Source organism: Genypterus blacodes, unplaced genomic scaffold (genome assembly GCF_046128005.1).
Source record: "Genypterus blacodes isolate CSIRO-AG114 ecotype Tasmania unplaced genomic scaffold, CSIRO-AGI_Gbla_v1 ptg000133l_1, whole genome shotgun sequence".
Lineage (NCBI taxonomy): Eukaryota > Metazoa > Chordata > Actinopteri > Ophidiiformes > Ophidiidae > Genypterus > Genypterus blacodes.
In genome coordinates this window covers 951,975-974,405 of record NW_027466935.1, presented here as the reverse complement: position 1 = coordinate 974,405, position 22,431 = coordinate 951,975, and the positions used below count along the sequence as shown (strand labels likewise).

The following is a 22,431-nucleotide window of genomic DNA, read 5'->3' as shown; positions in this document are numbered from 1 at the left end:
CCGATCTGCTCTTTTGTTTGTTGTGCATCATCGCGGTGATTTATGATCAGAGCAGATCTATGGAGCAGGTCTCCACTGTTCTGAGATGGTATCACATGGCCGTAACAGACGGGCTCTGTCAGGAGTCATTATACGGGAACTATGTCCTGACGCTGCGGCGGAAGAGACACCAGACGCCAGCACCGCCACACAAGCGGGCCACTGCAGCTGAGTGAAAGACGGAACGACTCCAGGTGCGTTCGTATGCAGAACACACTTTTAATGCGTCCCCCGACAAGGATTCATTTCCTTCGCTAATGAAAAATTGCCATTAAGACGCACATTTGGAAATATGGCTCAGGGTGAGATAAATGTGCCTCACAAATTGTTCCTCGCAGCCATAAGACAGAACTTTGGGACGAGTTCACTTTTTAATTGCCCATAACATTTACAGAGTTTTGTAAGAGTAATACCGATTTTAAAACACATGCATACACTGGGCTCACACACTTTGTCAAGCGCTAAGTAGGTTACTCCAGACCGCTTGATTAAGTCTCCCATTCTGGCCGTCTCACTCTCCCTCCTAATTTGCTCGGCCCTGCTTTGCCATCTTCTCAATCCCGACATTGATCAGCTAAAAGACTGAAGCAACATTGAAACGAGTCTGTCTGGGTGGTGCAGACGCGACGACGGCGATGTTTATGATGGGAAACTGCGAGGAAGAGTCAGAACACACTCTTGTACGTCTCATCGAAGCCAATAGCTTGAAAGCGCCCCCCCCCCCCAGGTGTGTATTCGAGTTCTCTGACAACATATTTCCCCTGGCACAGTTTTCCCCCCCACCCTGCATCAATCTGAACCCCCCAACCTGTGACAAGCTGATGGATTCAGTGCCACCCACGGGAAGAGTTATCAGTTTCTGGATCGTCACCAAAAAAAGCCTCCAACCAAGCTGGAAAATGGATGCGGCCTGAAAGCAGAGTTGGTTTTCACGATTGTACTTCGCTCCGGTGATTCAGAGTCGTGACACGATCCACGCGGGAGTCGATGAGAATGGAGATGGAGACAGGAAAACAATAAGAAATCAGAACGGATCCTGCGATTTACAAGTTATTAAAGGAGCATAATTGAGATTTCTAGCGTGCAGAGAGTTTGTTTTATGGTTTCATATTCGCCCTTTGTGTTCACGATGCTCCACATGATGAAGAGAGCCGTCATTTTGGGCAGTTATGTTCACAGCCAAATTAAACTCTCATTCTTCAGATGATACTGTTGGAAGGCACTGATATACAGCACAGACAATATATAAACAATATATTATATTATTATATTAGTTTGTAGCCCAGATTTGATGACTAGGATAAAGAAGCTGAGGCAAAGTCCAGCATTTATGTCCTCATCTTAGTCCCACGTCTCCTTCCACTAACAGCATCAATGTGCATCTTAAGACAATGATCTACTCGGAAGAACGGAGAGCGAAGGTCCGTTCTCTTTCCTTTGATTGTTTGTCTTGTACCGTCCTGTCAGAAGCGCTGTCGTCCAGACGCTTACATTTCTTACCTCTCAGCAGCGAGCCAGCGAGCGGGCGGGCGGGCGGGCGGGCGACCCGGTGCTGAAAAGACATCTCCACCGCCGCCGGAGTGAGATAGTGAAGTCTGTGTTTAAATGGTATGAGACAGAGCGGCTTAGTAGAGCTGAAATGAAATGCGCTGGCAGAACTGCCCGGCACTGAAGCGCACGGTTCCTGCGTTGCCAGAACCGTCCCGAAAAGGGCAAGCACACTGTTAGAAAAGATGTCTTTAAGAGAGAGGGGGGGGGAGTGCTGTGATGTCAGTCAAAAAGTGTGAAGAACACAGGAGTAGTTTCAAACCGTCTGAAATCTTACACACACACACACAAAACACATACACATGAAAAATTGAGTTTAATAAATGCCCCTTCCCTTAAGTAGGATGAGGTCACCACCCCAGACCACTAAATTATGCAACACTCCCTGCAGCTATGTGGAGTGTGAAAGGGGACATGTTACATGCAGTGTGTATGTAACAGATGTACTGTATGTAGTGGTTTGGCATCGGCATGTTTGACCGCAGGCTAACAACACACGTGAATTACTGCATATCTCTAAAATGTCCTCATATCATCATAAGCCCCATAATTATCACGCTTACTGTGTAAATAAGTCCTAACAGCTATCGCGTGGACTAATTTGTTGACTTGTTATCGTGGTATATAAGAATATTTATAGGTTCTGTTCCGAGCACGACCACTGCATGATGCCCATTATTTCCCAGTGAAGCCACAGCCGCGTATGAAACCACCAGAGGCCCCTAATAGGTTTGTGAAAAGACATTCTGCAGGCTGAGTTTGGACACGCCACCGCCATCTTGTCAGCCTTGGCGAGCAAAAACAGCAGCTACCAAAAGCCTGAGAGAGAGCCTGTCAATCTTTCATGCTCTATCATTTTTAACCAGTCAGCATTTATGGCAGCGAGTCTTTATGGCAGAGTGCGGTTTAAGGCACAGTACAGTGGTTTCCTCTTGATTAAAGTCCACTGAAGTCCTGAGTAATGTGACGTGAGCACATAATGAAAAGGAGGTGGATGTGTCTCCATATTTACTTTGTCGGTCCATGGGATAAAGTGTTTTAAAGAGATCAATTTGTGAGCCGGTATTCAACACAAAGGTGCACAATTGTGTTCCAAGTGTGAAGCAGCCTATTGCTTGTGTTTCTCTTCAAAATATGGACAGGGTACAAGTTTAAAATTAACTATTTATTTCACTTGTTTGAGCCTGAAAGATGTCAAGCCAGCACTTATGATGACGTTTGTGACATGTAAACAGGTTTGTAAAGGAAATGACTGCAAATGAAAGCCTCCATTCAGGGTTTCGGATGCAACCACTTAAATAACAGCCAGCACGTGTGTGTGTGTGTGTGTGTGTGTGTGTGTGTGTGTGTGTGTGTGTGTGTGTGTGTGTGTGTGTGTGTGTGTGCTGCAATCAATGGCTAAGCCCTTTTTGCATCAACAATGCATGTTTCCTTCTCATTCAGGGACCTCCGAATCCTTCACAAAATCACTACATTCACTCTAATGATGTGTATGAATCAGTTGAACACTCACATTATAATCACACTACTGAACGTCGCTGCATACACTCTTTTACAGACACACTGGTGAATTCTTGATGAAACTGCCGCCGCAGCAGTGACGTGGCTTTGTTTCTGTCACTTACAGTAATAAATGTTATGGGATTGGATGCGTTGATGGTATTCCCTATGTAAGACAAAGAGGGACAATAGTGGTGATATAATGTTGTAGAGGAGGGGATTTGGCTGGGGAGGATTAACTGTTTGTGAGCCAAATAAACTGTAACTGAGTTGATGTCATGATCCTGACATATCAGGATTATCATACGTGGTGATGATGACGTGTTGTGGCAGTTTGAGTCCTATGTGGATATAAAATATGGACATTTACGAGTGGTTTCTAATGGGGTACCCTGCCTTAGTGACAGCTTATTACAGTAACCTCTCCAACGCTCATGGGAACAGTCTATAAAACCACAGAACACATCATTAGGAATCTGTCTGACCTTAGCTGAGATGTAGCCCCAACCGCTAATCAAATGTATTCTGCCAGTCAAACTGACTGAGCGCTGTACCTCAGCTGCGGCAGTGCATCAGCCATTCTGCATCGAGATAGCGGTGTGCTGAACCATTAAAATTAATCAAGTGTGTGTGCGCTGCGTGAAGACTGGAATGTAGTTTCGAGTTCAAAATAATGGAATTCCCTGCAGTTGCGATGGGAAAGACAAATGCAAAATAATGAAAGAGGCTTAGAAGATCCTCCCTAACCAGTAATGGAACCAGGGACCATGATATTTAGACCAGTTACCTTTTCAAAAAATGATGAGAAGATGTCTCGATTTTCAGTCTGGGAGGCAAAAATCAATACACTAAAAATATCTTTGTTGTGATCCCCATATATTAGATGTTGACTTCCTTAAGCCATGTAACCTTTAACAGTCACTGGATCAATAGGTTTTGAAACTAAGAGGCCTGTTCAAATCCACTGGCAAAGAGCATTAAGTAGTCACAGAAAGTAATGGTTTTTCATCCAGACTACAGAAAACACAGCACTCAAGTTGCAGTTAGGAGGAGAAAAAAAAACGTTGGCTCAAACTCAATTAGGTTAAGACGAAGAGAGGCCGGCTGGAAGCAGCTAACATCCATTAGGAGACTGTAATAATGGCATATAAAAGCAATTAATATGACTGATGGATGGCAACATCCCGACAATCATTTGACTACTCCATCATCATAGTCAGTCTGCCAAATCCCAATAGATCAGAGGATGGAAAAGTGGAATTCCTAAGTAATGAATCCATCATTGGGTCATTGCAGGGTTTATTAATGTTCAATCATGTGGCAATTGCAGCACTCAGGAAGGGAGAACCGGACAGGACAGATACAAATACAGTGAAGTGTTTCTGAACAGGATTTGTTTTATTCTAAAGACACGGTCAACTTATTATAAGACTCTAACAACATCATGAAAAAAATCTAAAAATTGACAGAAAACTGACAGATTTACGGATTTTTGATTGTAGATATCAAACACTTGATGAATTATTGCACAATTATGATGTTTCTACACCTGGTAACACTGATATACCTGTGCCGTAGGGTTTCAGTTATTATTTTTACTCAAAAAGCCAAATAGATGAAAAGCACAAGACTTATATCAACAAACAAATTTACAGAATCAAATTAGTATTCAGGAGCAGCACTTCTGCTTATTTAATGTTTCTTTAGTAATAACTCATGGCTCTAATGAATCCCTCGTATTACCTTTGCCTCACTGTAGTGTTAATTGAACTCACTGAATATTCATATCTACAGAATTTATTTATTTATTTTGTTTTATGAGACCAAATGCACCACTAGGCAGAAACATTGCCCTTTACTGCATCGTAGTTTTTTTTTTTTTTTTTTTTTTCTTTTTTTTTTTACTGCATTCCATTAGGAGTTGGCAATTAAAATGCTGAATGCATTAGCAACACACATTTAAAACAAATACTGTAGAGTAGATAATCTAATGGGCAGTACACAGGCAGTGGTGGTGAGTTTGTGAGAGACAGAAAGCCACATTATCTATGTTTTGCAGATCCTGAAAAGGGAATGACAGAAGTTTTGTTGTAAGTAGAAGTACAAACAACTTACTACAAAATAATGCTCCAAATATTTAGAGTATGCAATGTTTTATAGGCAAAAACATTGTCTCACAATTGTGCTGTCCCTGTCCGGTGGATCTCAATACTGCAGAACATTTCCAGGCAACAAAATCAGCCTACAAATCTATTTTACTTGAGCCTCGTCAGAATGTTCCACTTGATTCTGGCAGCCATACTTACAAGCCAAACTACTGTAAGCGTTGATTGCTGAAGAGTGCCATTCTGAATGGACCCATTAATTCTGTTTGTTGAGCTGTCTCATTACAGAGTTAATAGTGCATTTGTCCTGATTGCAGTCGTGTTACGGAACAGCGATCACACTGTTAGGCTAATGGGTGGAAGACACAAGGCGCGCAAACAATAAAGTCTTTGCTCTAGTTTGCTGAGTCCAAAATGAGTTTTTACCCCATAACATCAACAAAAAAATTCAGATTATCTAAGGTTCACTTTGATAATAGGACTGAAATAGCTCTCTGATTTAATATGCATTGTAATTATGATAGAGCAGAGACCTTTGGGAGTATTTTCACCACTCAGTAAAGCTAATTTACTCAGCAGTGACATCAATAGGCAACATACAATGGCCAACTCACTCTGGGCAAAATCTATTTTATATTTCTCCATTACAGTAGAGATATGGCAGTTAGTATGTCTAAGGGACAAAACTGAACTCTATGACAATGTGATCAGGCATTAATAATGTAATTGCTTTGGTCTAAATCGTGTTTTTTACCTTGATTCTAACAGCAGAAAATTATTCCAAGAGCTCTCCTGGCAATAAGTGTAAATAAATTAACAGGTTTATTCAGACAGTATTATGTGTTAACGCGTGCCTGCTGCCTGAATGACAAAGCGCAACTGGTAATCACAAGATCTGTCTTTTGGTGCATTAAAATGGCTTGACTCAGTAATCATAAGCTGCAACATTTGATCAGTTAATGAATCCTTTAGTCCTATAAACCATCAAATACAATGAGGACATGAGGGCATCTGTGGCGCAATGGGCAGAGGCAAATATGGGATATTTCTCTCAGGAGCCAACATCTGGACTCTGACATCTGCGGTCCAAATCCAGCCCGGATTCACAGTCATGATATCCAGTCTTGCAAAACATGGGAAATTGAAATCTAAACTGACCATTGGTGGTGAACTGTAGTCCTCATGTTTGTGCTCAGCCACCAGCAGGAGCCACAAATGTGCCAAGCAGTCATTCCACTGCATGGGATTGAAAATTGTGAGGGGCAATTTCAGTCGTTAATGTTTCTCAATTAACCGCAACTGGTGAGGTGAATGAGCAATCTTGGCTCTCCAGATGAAATGGAAAACGTAATACAAAAAGTACCAACAACATAGTCAGCGGTAGACTTGCAATCAAACAGGGCTAACAGCAAAAAAGGAAATGGAGATGCTATAGGGAGAAGAGTTACTGCAAAGGCAGGTGAAGGATCGTTACGGAAAACTGGACTCAACTGAACTGAACATCTGGGATATGAAGTTCCAGTTCATCAAGTGTACTGCTAATTATTCCAATGCAACTGAATGAGCACTTTATAATTACGTGAGCCAGGTGCCATGACGGCAAGCTCATCTCACAAATCACTAACGCTTCCACTACCTGGAATGATAATATTTTCCCTCAAGTCAGTTATTTGTATTCTAAATCTAAAGAGCCTAAATCCAAAGCAATGCACTCAAACCAGTAAATATCTTCTATCAAAGCTTAGAACTGTTATTTCCACTTTGCTTGAAATGTGTTGTCAGAATTACACATTTTACAGCCTAATTCCGGAAGAATGTGCAAATATAGATGATAGAAGGTGAAATTGTTGGTCGCCTCCGCCAATTAATAGTAAATTCTTGTACTTTTTACTTCACAATCTCGTAGTCTCCTGCAGCGGGGCAAGACCTTGTCATCTCATGGCCTGGCCTTACAAGACTATGCAGAGTAGCTTAGTGATCACCGACGACACAGTAACGAGTTGAGAAAGTTCCTAAGTCTGTCTTCACAAAACTTAATTGGCCAGATAAAGATCATTACGACGTTAATGATATTACTTAATTTCACCTCTCCTGCAAAAATCCTTGCATATATACTGCAAACATTGGATAGATCACCCAGTATTAGATGATACTGCAAGCAAAATGTGTGCGCTTGAATAATCTGAATAACATTATGAAGGAAGAGAGTTTAATAGATCACACTTTGTGCCTTGGCTCTGGTTCACAGAGTTTGTGAAGCCCTAAATGGTGTGAAATCTTGTAAAAACTGCAAAACTTATAGAGGAACGTGTTTTTTTTTTAGCGGGATGAAAGCCCTGCAAAGCTGACAGTACAGTCAGATTACTCTTGTATCGCCGTGTCAGTGTGACACCGCAGCAGCTCATTAGCATCCTTACCTTGGCTCCCATTTAAATCCATTTTTCAGTAAAGGTAAACTTCAAATGTATGATGTCAAAGTAAGACAGAGTGAAGATAGTGAACGCCAGCACAAAAAAATAAGAAGATATCCGCCTTTTCTTTATCTCTATCCTCCAGCTGTGGGTATCAGAGGCAAAAATCAGAGTCCTGAGCATTACACACACATATTACTGCCTTTGGGGACCTTATTCACACACAAAAGTAGAAAAATATTTTTGCCAAAAGAGCCACCGGTGACACAGCATCAAATAATCAGTTGGAAACACTTAATGCGCTGCTAATGATGGTGCCAAATAAAAACATCAAAAGGGAGTTGTTGGTTTCTAGGCACTTCAACTTTATGCCTACCAAGGGACCCTGCTGCTGCTGCTGCTGCTGCTGCTTTAGAGATATTAGTCAACTGCATGGAGCTCCAGTTCAGTGAGGGACACAGGAAGGAAAGAGGAGGTAGAATGAGATTAAGTCAGATTTATATCCACCACAATGGATTATTTAGAAAATCGATTATTCTGCTGATAATTTTCACTATTAATCAAGTGTGTGTTCATCGGAGAGAGACAAGAAGGAGGAATACAAACTGCACAACTCCAAAATCACTAATAATACTCAGTCCTCAATCAGTCCTTTTTGATACAGAAATGAATTTAAGCATAGATTGCAATGGTGCACTGTCACTTTAAGACACAATGTCCTAACCTATGTGATGATGTTTTCGTTGGTTGTTATTTAGGAGTGCATAGAGTGAATATAATGTATGTATTCTGCCCGAGGCTTACTTGCAAAACACATAAGAAAGTTAAAGTAATGGGGAGGGTGGGGGTCAATAAGTTATCAAATGCAGTAAAAAGTGTTATCTTGCATCAAGTTTTGTGTTTTGGTTGTGTTCTGTTGCTGTCAAGATGCCAAATAATTGATTGTGATCATGCAGTTTTTAATGGATTAAAGTGGTTGATTATGATCATCAATATGGGTTCCATACCAGGATGATCATTTCCTCCTCAGGACAGCCATCAAAAAATAAAACCCTCCATTAATGAAACGCCAACCTGCAGCTTTCAGAGAGCTGTGAGGGGGGGAAGAGAGAGAGAGAGAGAGAGAGAGAGAGAGAGAGAGAGAGAGAGAGAGAGAGAGAGAGAGAGAGAGAGAGAGAGAGACGGAAAGAGCGTGAATCCGCGAAGGCGGCGTGCATGACAAGGGAAATTTGAGGTGCTGATGTCCCAGGGCTGACAGTGATAGCTCGGCTTCATTAGCCACCGCGCCACCAAGACAGCAGACAGACTGAGAGGGAAACCATTAATTGGTTTCATGCTGAGAGCAAACGCAGACCCTGAGAGTGATCACCCCCATTTCACCGGCAGACAAAAGAGCAGAAACGGAGTCATCATGAATCAAGTGGATCCACTGTCTCCCCTGTTAAGCCCCATTGTAGCACAAACATGATGGCGGAATGTAGGGAGCCTAGTTAAATGGTGTCCTGTGCAGACCCCGCTGTTGCCTTATTCACCTCATTTGCAACAGGGAAGTATGGATGATTGGTGGTATTGTGCGCGTGGATGGGGCGCCTCAGAAAACGGATCGACACAGATGATCGTAACAGTGGGGAGAGGAATATCAGGGCAATTTGTAATTTTACAGAGGATGGAGTGCTTGATGACACCCACCCTTATCCACCCACTTTATACATTCTTAACCTCTGTAAGACTCTGGTATTGAAAGCCTGGGACGTGTTTAAGAAAATGGCAACAATCGGCCACAACAGGTTTGCTGCAACACCACGGCCTCATCCGATAGACACACCAGAATTTACAATGAGTACGAGAGCAAGCTGATACTGACACTGTGTCCTCTAGAATATGGACGCCCTTATCAGACAGCCTGAGAGTCAAATGTGTACTTATGGAGCGTAAACCTCCACAGGAAACTCAGCTGTCTTGGTTTATGGAATAATAAGTTCCATAGGCAGACAGGCGGGCAGGCAGGCAGGCAGGCAGGCAGGCAGGCAGTGCACCCCGGTGGGTGTAGACTCGGTCTGACCTCGAGACTGGCAGTAAATCGTTGCTCACAGAACTATGAAGAGGAGGCTCGCGGTGACCATCTTCGCAAATTTATCTCAGGGTTTTGCTGCAAGGCGAGAAGCGCTGTCTGGCCGGGACAGACAACACAGGCGGTCCGGGAAACTGTTGCTGCGGAGTCTCGTTTATTCAAGCAAAAGTCAGGCAGCCTTGCGGTGTGACCTCAGACAGGCAAAAGTGTGGGGGCGCCTTTCTATGAAAGCTGAGGGTAGCAGACAGCATTCAAGGTGAATCACCTGCGTAGAAGAGACGGTATTGTCCCGTGTCCCCTTGGTGGAAGGAGACAGGAAGAGGCAGACAAGTGATCTTGATGTGTTTTTTTGTCAATGATGACAATGCTGGTTCAACACCTACAAGGGGTTAACAAAGAGTGATGTCCTTTCAGATCCTGCAGACTGAATCCTCTTCAAAGTTTTCTCTTTCCTGTTGTCTTGATGTGTGATTCCTTATTTTATAATGAGGGTGTTAATATAAAAAAATTTGATACATGTGTTTTCATTTCCCTGCAAGGTGCAATACTGTGAAAACAGATGGGGGATACGGCTGCGTGCTTTCAACACTCACTTTGTCACCTTTGGTTTTAGCTTGACAGGTGTACTTGATGTATTGAGTCTTAATCAAATGAGCAAATTCGGTCCAACAGTCTCCTGAAATAATGGCTAATCCATTAAACATGAATGAAGAACCTACGATTTCCATCTCTCCACCGAGTTCCAATTGCTCACCTAGACGACGCTCTTAACCGACCGTGTAACCCACCAATGACCTTCGATTGCTAGGGATAATTGCTCTTAGATCAGAGCTAATCCAGAGCCAGACAGAATACCTGAAACAACCAAAACTGCATGCTGCGCTTATGAAGAGAGAGAGGAGAAAACAGCCGCGACATACCAATGAGCCTCTTCTAGATAAGCGTGGACCATGTGAGGCTAAATGCTCAATTTCCCCCAAGGCTTATCGTTAATGCATGGTTGTGCTAGAATCACCTCCGTTTAGTCTCGCTGGTGCTGTATTACAGAAAAGATGGAATCTGACGTTGACTTATGGCAAAATGGTGAGTAGAGAAGTGGGAGGTGAAACAATAATGATGTGGAATCGTTGCATTTTATCAACATAAAAACCTTGCGGTGCACCTCTGCTTGAGTATGTATGATGATTGCAGAGAATGTCTGCGCAAGGAAGGAAGGAAGGAAGGAACATTAAGAAAAGTGATAAAAAGCCTTCTGGAGACGCTGTTATGTGTGGAATCCTTTCCCGCCAAACATCTATTTATTTGAGTGATCATCGTTTAAGGATTTTGCAAATCCTCAACCAGCTAAATCTAAAAAGCCAGTGGTGAACCAGCTGAGGCCACGTCTTAAGTTTTGAAGGATAATGTAGAAAGTTTCTGTGTTCTTATGTGAAAGAACTGGGGCAATATGAACCAGAGTGACAACTGGAACAGAGATATAAATTTGGATGGAAAACTGTGGGTGGGATCCAATCATTCACAGGGAGATTAATGATGCACATTTTCTATCATAAAAAGACCGATCGAAGATAGTCCAGCAAACTGCTTAGAGGGAAGGCAAATCGGCACGAGCGCACAACCATAGATAAAAGGTTTAAAAATCTTTTGTCGCAATAACAACAGTAGCGAGTAACGTTCCAAAGTGCAGCAAGTTGTGGCGCGAATCAAATTTCACGCGTCTTAAACGTCATTGTGATCATCTTATATGAACAACGCCTCCGTTTTTGGTGAGAGGAACTACTTCATGGGTTTACAAAACAAGACTATTCCTTTTCCTGAGTTAGCCAAGGCAATTTTTTAAAGTTATACTGTCAAAGTGACGTGTAATCTCCAATCCGCCAATGTAAAATGTCAACAATATTTATGGTTCTTTGGTCCATAGGGAGACAAAGATGGAGTGGAGAGTCAGTGGGTAAACCTTTTACATTTTATTGGAAATTTACCGGCTGATTTAAGACCCTGATTTCGAACCAATTAATTATGCCGCCTTTAAATCCCCATCAGATTTGTAGGCATCAATACAACCCAAGACATCTTTAAAAGGAAGAAACTGATCTTCACATTTTCTCACATTCAAATACTGCAGTCATCAAGGAACAAGCCGTCCCAAAAAGACCTGGATTGCCGTGATGTTGTGTCACAGAATCAATCAAATCACACAATGTACTGTACGCAAGCTTCCCTATCGCATGGTGGACAAGCGTTACCTCATTATGGCTTCAGCGTAGATACACCCTTTGTAAATGCAGGTTTCAATTTTTGCTATAAGTCCATAGAGGAGATTCTTAAATTGACACAAACTGTGTCCGCTCATTTATCATTCTGCTTGGAATCCAGACGAAGTTACTCGCTTCTTAAAAGTTTGACTCAAAGATGTGCTTTTATCCAATTAACCTTCAGAAGTTGGTTTGTAAAGGTTATATACATTTCCTCTCTTTGAGCACTAAAGCTATTTGATTGCTCGGTCATGCACAGATGAAGACCTCACAAATCCGCTGGAGGGAAACGATTGAAAATGGTCAAATATCAACATGTTGCCCGGCTGACATGCTTGATTCGAGAAAGGTGCTGTTGAATCCTGATGCATGCTGATGGATTTCACCCCCTGCTCCCCGCGCCCCAAATCTACGACTCACATTATAAAAAACTGTTTCACAAAGAGAGCAAATACATTACACAGTTTTGGCCCACATGGGGCCTTCTATTATGTGATGGGGGACACAGCAGAGGAGCCCAAGGACCAAAAAGAGCAACTAAATGGAATTGCTTTTATATATCAGTGTCACATTATGTATTCAGAACACAGGGACAGAGAAGCCCTTCTTTAGTGTACAAGAAGTAAGTTTATGAATCTTTAGGGAATACTGTTTGTGAGATATTCCACTCAAGCTGTTTTTGGATGTCTTACATAATGACAAGTAGTCTGGGTAATAGAGGAAAAGCCATTTAAAGCGACGCTGTGGCTAATAAGAAAAGCCCTCTGACAGCTACAAAGATAACAAGGAGCGGCGGCTGTATTTTATGGTTCTGTACAGTGACAACACTCAACGGAAATCCATCAGAGGCGCAATCAAACGTTCGCAGGCGGACACGCGGATGGCAAATTTAGGTTAACTTTGCTTTATGATAACAGAGTCTCAGTACAGTGCAGTTTCCTGGTTTTAGGTTTCATCAGATGAGACGTGGTGGCACTCTGAGAATCAACCACGCCTTCCCCCTCCTCCAGGTAATCAATACTGACATGGCTGGAGTTTCCTTTGTTTACTTACTTAATTTTGGGGAAAACTCGGCAGAAAGTTGAGGCAGGGCTCAGGCAGGAATGTACATCTTGGGACGGATCCAGAAAAACGTCTAATATGAGTGAGTTGGTGGAGATACGCAATCTAATGAGCGCCTTTCTAGTTCTGGCATCTGTTGCAGCATGCTGATACACTTAAACACACCTGTCATACAGATCTAAGACTTATATCGCATCTGTGTGATCGAGCCATGTTAAATAGACAATACATGCTTCAGAAATTAAAAAACCTAAAAATCAGAAGCTGGTGGATTGCGACTGTGTATTAGATCAGCCATGTTTAAAGTGATGATGATTTAGACATCAAAACTGTCTGTCAGTAGTTATGGCCTGTGGCTGTGAGAGAGGAAGTGACAAGTCTTACCAAACACATTTCCTGGACACGAGAGAGACAGCATGGGTCACTGACAACACTCGGCCATTGCTGAGCCCATCACCCTGCAGCTAAGAAGCACCTTTATCAGGAGCGAGCTGCTGAGTCTTCACTCACTCCGCTCCTAAGGCCGGATTTTCCCAGTGGGTGAGGGGATGTAACTGCGAGTCAATGTGTTTTCTAAGGAGAACACGTCGTCCTGAACGTTCCTCTAAGGTCAGCAGTAAACTCAGACTAAAATCAAATTTGGCACGTTGTGAGAGCAGACGTCAGTGTGCTAATCGCGTCTCCGGCTCGCTAAATTGCTGTCCGGATCGCACGGGGACGCTGATGATTGGTGGAGGGAGCGAAGGCAGGAACTTGATAGAAAATAAAAGATGAAGTGGAAGGTAAACTGAAAAACGAATACCTGGAAATAAACTGAAAGTTATCATTTGACATCGCTGACAAATAGACCAAATCATTTCCTGTGCTGGCTCATATATTGCATCTTTACCGCCGTCAGCATGATAGTTTCTCTCTGTGTTTGATTCTCCGTTCAAGCTGGTCAAATGATGTTAAAGGGCCGGGTGATAGTATTCCCAAATTCCTAACGCTGGATTCAAAACAGCACTCGACCTCGGCCTCCTCCTCTTCCCCCACCTGTGTCCTCCCATGCCAAACTCAACCCTTAACATAAAATTGAGATGTACTGCAGTGTGTTTATGTTCCGTCACACAGGGAATGTAACACTCCAGCGCAGGTTGGGTTTTTTTTCTCCCCTCGTTTTACTACAGCTGCTTTTAATCTCTGATCTCGAAGCAAGCGGGGGTTTGCCGTAACTCCTGATAGAGCAGTGCAGAGAGCGGCGATGGAGGAGGGAGGAAAGGCTAGATGACAGGCCGAAGTGAGATAAGGTTCTCCATAAAAGCTCGACAAGCAGGGGAAAAGGAAAACTGGAAAGGTTTCGACTAATATGATAGAAAATACGATAACAGACGGGGAGCGATTTAAATGTTTTTTTTTTTATCCTGTGGTAAGTGCCTGAAGGTTTTCACTATAAGGTTAGATCCTAATGAGGTGTTTACACAGTCGGCCATATTGCTCAGGCCAATCGATTTTCACCCAGGACGATGTCATCGCTTACAATGTGCAAAGAAAATCAGCCAGGGTTACAAAAACAGAGCTGGGGACTGACCTTTAAAGAATGTTTACATATGACGCCACTATTAAAAAAAAGCATACAAATAAAAATTCAATATCAAATATGAAATAAAAAAATAAAAAAATAAAAAAATAAAAAAATAAAAAAATAATAAAATAAAAAGATAAAATAACATAAGATAAAATAAGATAAATGATGGTGTCATCCCATTATTGATTCTTTTATAAAAATTCGGGAAATGTTGGATAAAGCTAATATTCTATGATTCATAAAAAAAAGGCATGAGTTGAGGGATGCAACATTTTTTTCACTTTTAGGACTAATTCTTCCAACTACTCACGTCCCGTCTGGCAATGACCTTGAATGTAGTTTTTATTATAAATATTTAATGAAAACCCTCTTTTCATGTGCTCAAACACAAGGCTGTCTGCCTATTGAGCACCTTGTTACATCTTTCACAATGAATAAGAAATCAATTTGAAGAAGCAAAGGCGGCGAGTGAGAGGCCCTCTATATTTCCTCCACACTGCCCTCCGCTCATCCATTCTCTATGACAGTCTTGGTAATAAATCAAAGCTGAGCATGCACACCAGGGTGGCAGGGGGACTTCTGTCCTTTCCCAAATGGCCTCTGACAGTTTGACAAAACAATCTGACATATGACGATATTCAAGGCACAGAAAGATGACTACACTCTAGATGGCACTGGGCTAACAAGGACTGCCCCGCTAGTTTGAAAGTCAGTAAGTGAGAGAATGTAGTTGTGAAACATGCAGACCATAGCTTCTGTGATGATAGTGTGTAGAGTGAATGTGTTGAAGTCCTAAACCTGCAGTGGCGGCTTTGTTCTAAATGAGTCCTTCCATTATATGTTCACCTCTACATGTCCAACACATTTGGATTTAACCTGCATGGAGGCTAGCGTTTGCTGCCTGCTCAGGCTTTAAGCAGCTGGCAAATTAAAACAGGAGAGGATCGTGGGGAAACTGCCCGATTTGCACAAAACTGCACAACGAGCGCAATTTTGTGCAAATGGAGCATTCTCAAGTGACATTACGGCCATTTATTCTGAGTGAAAGAAAAATGGATTCTGTAACTGCCATACCTGCAAAAAAAAAAAGGGGAAAAAAAGCTACCACTGTTAAAATAAGCAACAAAAAAAGAGACAAAAACAGCTCTCACAACATTTTGAACCAAATCTAATGAAAATGTTGCTAATGTTTGCTGGCGTAACCCGAAATCCGTTGTTGCCTGGCAGCAGCTCTGAAAGGACAAACAAGGACGTACTGCACATATGTGGAAAGCCGAGACACAATACAGAGATTTTCCAGTTTCTGTTGTCCCAGCCAACAGCGATGACGTCATCGATGAAGACAAACATATCTACAGAGTATTATCCTTGCACTGGTGGTCTTACCGCCCACACAGCGGCATGTGTTCAGGTACCGGCACGTGGCACTGAAGGCTACCTGACGTGTGTTCTGACCTTTCTATGATTCCGGTGCCATCTTGCCTTTTCCGACAAATTGTGCAGCTGCGAAGGCATAAGAACAAACGGCTGAACCTGGCAAGAAGAATCTCCAAAACTCAACTACCATAACCAGTAAGGACGGACGTTAATCAAGCCCGTACAACAAAGAAATAATGTTTTAAACCAAGTGTGTGTGTGCTAAGACCCACTCTTTTGTCTGATAATGGAACATCAAATGTTCCGTCACCGATTCTCCCAGGAGACAGGAAATGATCAGGGAGGAGAGGAGAATACGACTTTACTGAGACGCTATCTTTTCCCTTCTATTTGCTCCTTTTGCTCTACAAAAAAACACAACAACAACAACAACAAAACACCGTCTCTCCGTCAGCTTCTGCATTTCAGCTCGCAAGCACAACTCAGCAGCTAATACATCCATCAAGTGAGAAACTGTCAAGATGCTGTACTGCAATATGGCGCTGAATACTGAGTACAAGGGAAAACAGGTGACACCAAAACGTCTCCTCCTTCATTTTGTTCTAGTAGTAGTGTCATGGCCCTACTACAGAATACAACAACAGAAGAAGAAGAAGATATTCTATTCTTTAACGTATCAGACTATCTACTGCAGAGAGCACTTATACTACATTGAAACCGGCTCGAAACTCATGTCCTTAAGGAAATATGGCAAATTACTACAATGGTACACAAACTCCATCACACAGTGTGTATTACAGTGAAAGCAACTGGCCACTACTTTGTTGCGTTCAGCTGTGAAAACCCGCCCCCCCCCCCCCCGACACTGCATCATTTGATTCATCGTAGGAGCAAATCTCACACACGCCACGTCATCTACATCTGCTCCTCCTCTCTCCACCCCACGCGCCGATGTTCTGCCAGGGTGAAGCGCCGGCTAAATGCGAGGACAGAGAGGCCTTTCTCGCCAGTCAGCGGCTGTCCTTAATGAGAATAGAGAGTGATTTAGTGGCTTAATGCTCCAGGCTTCAGCCTTCAGCCTGCCTGACTCGCACTCTGAACGCTGAAGATAAAACTGGAGACCAGGGGGGGAAGAATGGAAAAGAAGAGAGCCTGAGTGTGGACACTGTAGGGCTGTAATGCGTCTTCAGTGACTCAGATTTGAGCCACTACATCACTGATCTCCACTGGGTCACACAACTTTGCATTAACCACACACACACTGCATCGAGTGGAGCTATACATTTACCGTGAAACAGACTTGAAGCCGGGAAACACGCACAAGAGCAACATTCCCAAAACGTATGGTCCATCGCTCCTTGCAGCTATATTGCCATCTAATGTACACAAACATCACTATGGTGCAGCTCATTCAACGTGCTCACTACAGGGTGCGATGCACAGTTACACTTGCAATCATAAAACAGCTGCCTGCTCGCACAAAAAGGGGCCAAGTATCACACATCAATCTCTCTGCTGTGGGGGAAATAAAGTGCAGCGGAGGTAAGTGAGTCGTGTTCAGTCTGCGTCTCCTCCATACCAAAACCTTTTGTTGTTATCCGTAAGGCATAGGACTGTTTTACACCTCTGGCTACTCCCAAATAACTTCAACCAGGGAATATCAAAGTCCCAGTCTCGCTTTTCTTCCCTTTACTTGATTTTCCTGGGCGATCTGTGATTCAAGAGCACGAGGCTATTTAGATTACAACCCCTTGAAAAAGCACCGTGACCAAATGTTGGACAGTGATGCAAACTCTGGTGTCAGAGCTTCTCCCCCCTTCCAGCAGTTTGGTGTTTGTACTGAGGACCGAGTGCTCAGCAGAGACTAAAACACCAATTTCATGCATATTTGCAGGGCTAAATTACATTTCTTGATTGGGGCAATGCATGAAATTTCACAATCATAATCATATTTCACCACAGAACAGGAAAGAGAGAGGGAGAAGGGGACCCAGTGGATGGAGAAGTGGTACTTTACAGTTGCAGATGACTTTTTGGGAAGCTTTGATTACATCCTGCACTGCGATCTGACTACACGAACAGCCTTTCCACACCACGTGGCATCCTAGAAGACTTAAAGGGGGGCAAATAAAAAGTGTTGTGGATTCTAGGTTGTCTGCGGGCATGAGGATACACTCACTTGGACCGCTCTCATCGTGACGGGGAAAGCACAGCAGTTCTTACCGAGTGTGAAGTACGGGAGAGCCGTGTTGTCAAGATCATCCATGACGGAGATTCGCCCAGGTAGGTCTGTTCTCACGAAGAGCAGGAGCCGGGATTCCCCCCCTGCGCCTCCGGTACCTCCTCCAGCAGCACCACCGGCGCCACCTGCTCCACCACCACCACCACCACCTCCTCCTCCTCCACCACCGGTGTTACCGCCAACCACGTTCCCGGGTCCGCCGCCACCACCGCCACCGCCGCCGGTGAAGCTGAACTCGTTCTCGCGGAGCACCGGCAGCGTAGAGACGGTAACTGTCTTGACCTCACACGGCGTCTCCGCGTCGCTGTCTCCCCTGTCCCGCTCCCCCTCGTCCGGCGCCGCCGCCGCCGCCACCCCAACGCGGCTCGCTCTCCCTGTCGCGGTCCCGCCGGTGAAGAGGAGAGCCAGCAGCGGGAGGAGGAGAAGAAGGACGCGGAGGTGCAGCGGTACGATCCTCGCCATCCCGCTCCGTGTGAGTGTATGCGTGCGTGTGTGTGTGAGAGAGAGAGAGAGAGGGAGGGAGAGAGAGAGAGAGAGAGTGTGTATGTGTGTGCGCGCGCGTGTGAGTGTGTGTGAGATCCGCTCTCTCTCGCGCGCGTGTATGGAGTGGGGCTCATGAGCTTGCCCGTTCACTTATAGTACAGCTTCAGCTCGGGAGCCAGGTCCGACCAGGAGGCGGCAGCACAGGTGTAGAGAGGGAGACACGCGGAGGACACGTGTCCCGATCAGGACAAATACCATCAGCATGTGGGCTTTACTAACAATAAAGGTGTTTGTCATAAATCCAATCATAACAAATCCTGATGATACAGTTTAAGCCTGAAATTGCTTTTGGGAGCGATTTCTGAAGTGACATTTATAATCAAAATAAACCAAAAATCATATAAAGCAACATTCATGATCTAGAATACAACCTTCATTCCCTTTGTTTTATCTCCAATAGATAAACCCCAGGCAGCTTTAATAACAACATCTTAAATATTTGAAAAGCGTAACGTTTACACCCGGAAGCTGTTGTTTACACCAGAAAGTGTGAAGCTTGGAATTCATATTGACCACCTTGATATCAGGTTCAGTAGACAGCCGGGAGGCAGCGTGTGTGTTGAGTCAGTAAAGTGTATGATTCAACAGACGGGTAAGCAGCCAAAATCAACACAACACATCTGTGGAAAAACATCTGTGGTGCTGTCAATCAGAGGTTCGCCTGTCGATCGCTGTGCATTCTACTCATAACAGCAAATACACGAGAAATGAACCCCAGCCAAATGCTTTGGATGGCTGTGTGCAATAAAATATTAAACCCTGACACTTCCCCGCCTCCTTTGGCATCCCGCTCTTCCCTTTTACCTTTGAGAACCACATGCGCACACAATACATCACTACGGGAGCATCAACATGTGCAGCTAGTGGAAGTCGGTGTTCCATTACTCTTGCTGTGATTCATTCTCTCTCCCTCCCTCCCTCTTCTATCTAGAGGAAGAAGTGGTGAGAATGATGGGAAAGCATTGTCAGGAATGCTCAAATGAGTCAGACAACTTCATTAAAGCAGTTGTTTTAAGCAGAAATAAATCAAAAACGTGAGGTTCATTGACTTCCTTCTCTATGTGTGAGTTGTAGTTTGCAGGTTTGTGTAAATAAGGGGGGAGTGAATCTCACTGTCTCTCTCCTTGGTGCTGAAAAATTAAAACATCGCCTCCTTCTGTCTCTCTCCATGGTTCTGAATCATTCAAGCCCAGTCTGTGTCTGGCCTCGTGTTTGTGGGCCAGTAAACTGGCACAGTTCTGCCGGAGCACAGTCTTCTCATCCAGGAAGCAACTAAACCCCCCCCCCGCATTTGGGTGGTACAATTGCGGAATGTGTGTGTGTGTGTGTGTGATTAAAATGTTCTTTCTGACGCCGTTTGACTTTGACTGGTGCATTCGGGTCGTCACGGCATGACAAAGACGGGCCAATCCCTCAGTATGGGGACGCGAAGAACAAAGCGTGTTAAAAAATGTGTAATTCTCGGCATCCTTCAGGTCATTCTGCAGACTCACACTGCTGCCTTCCCTCTAAACCACTCCATCACATTCACCCATTCCAGCTCCCCCATCACATTCACTATTGTAATTTGTAGTTAAACTTTACACCACAGGTCCAGTTTGCTTGACAAGATCTCAAAGTTTAATATTTTAAAAGACACAATTTGGAAGAGTTCTGCTTGGGATGAAAACACTTTAGCGCCCTGTGGCTCAAAATGTGTCTGTGGGCAGATTGAACCTCTTAAATCGTAGAACGGCGCACCCTACAGGAATAAAAGGGCAATGCAACTTGCTAGAGGTCAGATTGACACACACACACACACACACACACACACACACACACACATTCCTTTGACAAATTCAAATGTTTAACTGATATAATAGCAACTCTAAGTCTATTTTAATTAGGATGCAAATTAGTATCAGGACTGTGACTGAAGTGTGGAGTTTGTAATCTTGTGTATACTGTATGTCATTTCTTCTCAGGACTCTCAAAGAGATCCTGAAACTCAACGGGTCTGTGTGTGTGTAATGAAGCCACGTTTCCTAATCCCTCACAGGATTATAGGAAAGAAGACACGTGTATCCATGCGTGGCTTAAAAGTGAAAGCATCTCTCTGCATCTATATTCAGATAAAACAAGAGAGATATTAGACCAACACCTCTCCCCAGCATATCGACACACACACACACACGCACACGCACACACACTCCACACTCACACACACACCCTTAACTAGTAGGATATTCATCAAGTGTAGTTTCTTGATGTCGTTTCAATAAAATGTTGTTTCTTCTTCACACCCTGGATGGAAACTAAATGAAGTGGATGTTGTTGAATGAAATTACAGGTTTCAAGTTGCAGGTTGCTGTGTAAACACATTCTTGCCACTTTAACACAGAGACAATATAATGTATTTCACACTTACGGACGTCTTATTTACATGGAAATTGAGTCTATAAATGCACTTTTTTTTCTCAGAGATGAAGTGCAGTAAATGATCTGATTTGAGGCTGTGCAACAAACATTCCTTATTTCAAAAGATTAGATTAGTCCAAGTGTTCCCCCTGTGGTTATCCAGGGGGTTTGCAGCTCAAGGAAATGTGATTTGTTTTGTGTGCAGCCTGGTGAGGATTCATTGATCTGAAATAACAACGCAGTGTTTAATTGCCTTTCACCAAGGAGATCACAATTTATCATTCTTTATTTATGTGTGTGTTTTAAGCAGGAGCTCTCATAGTCAATTTCAAAGCAAGTAGGTTTCAGTGTACGTGCGGTGGGGCCGCCGGAGAGTGGGGCCGCCGGGGTGATGTCATTGCCGTGCTGCTGTGGGTTTCTAAACAAGGAAAAGCTTTTAAGGCCTCTCCTACAATTTTGCCTCTTCACAGACAAAATCATATCAATTTTTACCTACACATTCCACTCAAAACGCGAGCTTGACTGCTGGACCGAACAGCATGCGACCTCGCTGTTCTCTCCCCCGCTACTGACATATGAAATCCTTCATTTGACCCACACACACACACACACACACACACACACAGGCGTTGTAGCTCCCATAACTCACAGACAGTAGGAAATATGTCACCAGCTGCAAAAAGCTGCGGCTATATGTGTTGAGCTTTGACCTTTTCAACATTTGCGCTACCGTTCATGCTTAGAGAGCTAAAATCAACTCGCCAGCTGTTTCAGTCACACACACACAGAGACACACTCAGCTGCTACCAAGAGATTCTTCGATTTCTTCGCTGTCTTCACTGGGATCAATACTATTCTTCTGTCTGTTGATTCCATAATTAGCATTTCTCATCTTCTTCTCTTTATTGTCTATTTCTGCGAGACCAAAACAAGACAATTAACAAAATGAATGCCACCAATACATTCTCAGCGTGCTTAATTTAAACTTCACTTCAACTTTTTGGAGAGAACACACACACATAAAGCCGTAATCAATCATTCCAAGAAGCGAGTGGAAGACGTGCGATTTCCATGAAGTCAGTCTGACGGCTCTGTGGTCGATCGCGGGAATCAATGAACTGTTTTTGCACGTTAGCAGACGTAAGGGCACTGACAGTGGCGTGTACGGCCGCACTAAGTGCTGACCCACGAGCCCCGGTGTCGTTTATTTTACACTACTGCGAGTTTCACCTTCGTCTCTGCTGTAAAGGCATTATTCGAAGTCGGAGATTTCTCTTTTTGAAAGTTCGCTGACTGTCTGCTCAAATCTTTGTC

The 22,431-nt window shown here is 43.5% G+C and overlaps 1 protein-coding gene across 1 annotated transcript in view; it reads right to left on the bottom strand.

Annotated features, from left to right (window-relative positions):
• Positions 1 to 18,639, bottom strand: part of astn2 (astrotactin 2) — a 216,234-nt gene extending 197,595 nt beyond the window's left edge. Inside the window, exon 1 of the mRNA XM_076163970.1 lies at positions 18,159 to 18,639. Coding sequence (XP_076020085.1) covers positions 18,159 to 18,639 — 481 coding nt within the window. The remainder of the gene's footprint in view (positions 1 to 18,158) is intronic.
• Positions 18,640 to 22,431: the final 3,792 nt, after the last annotated feature.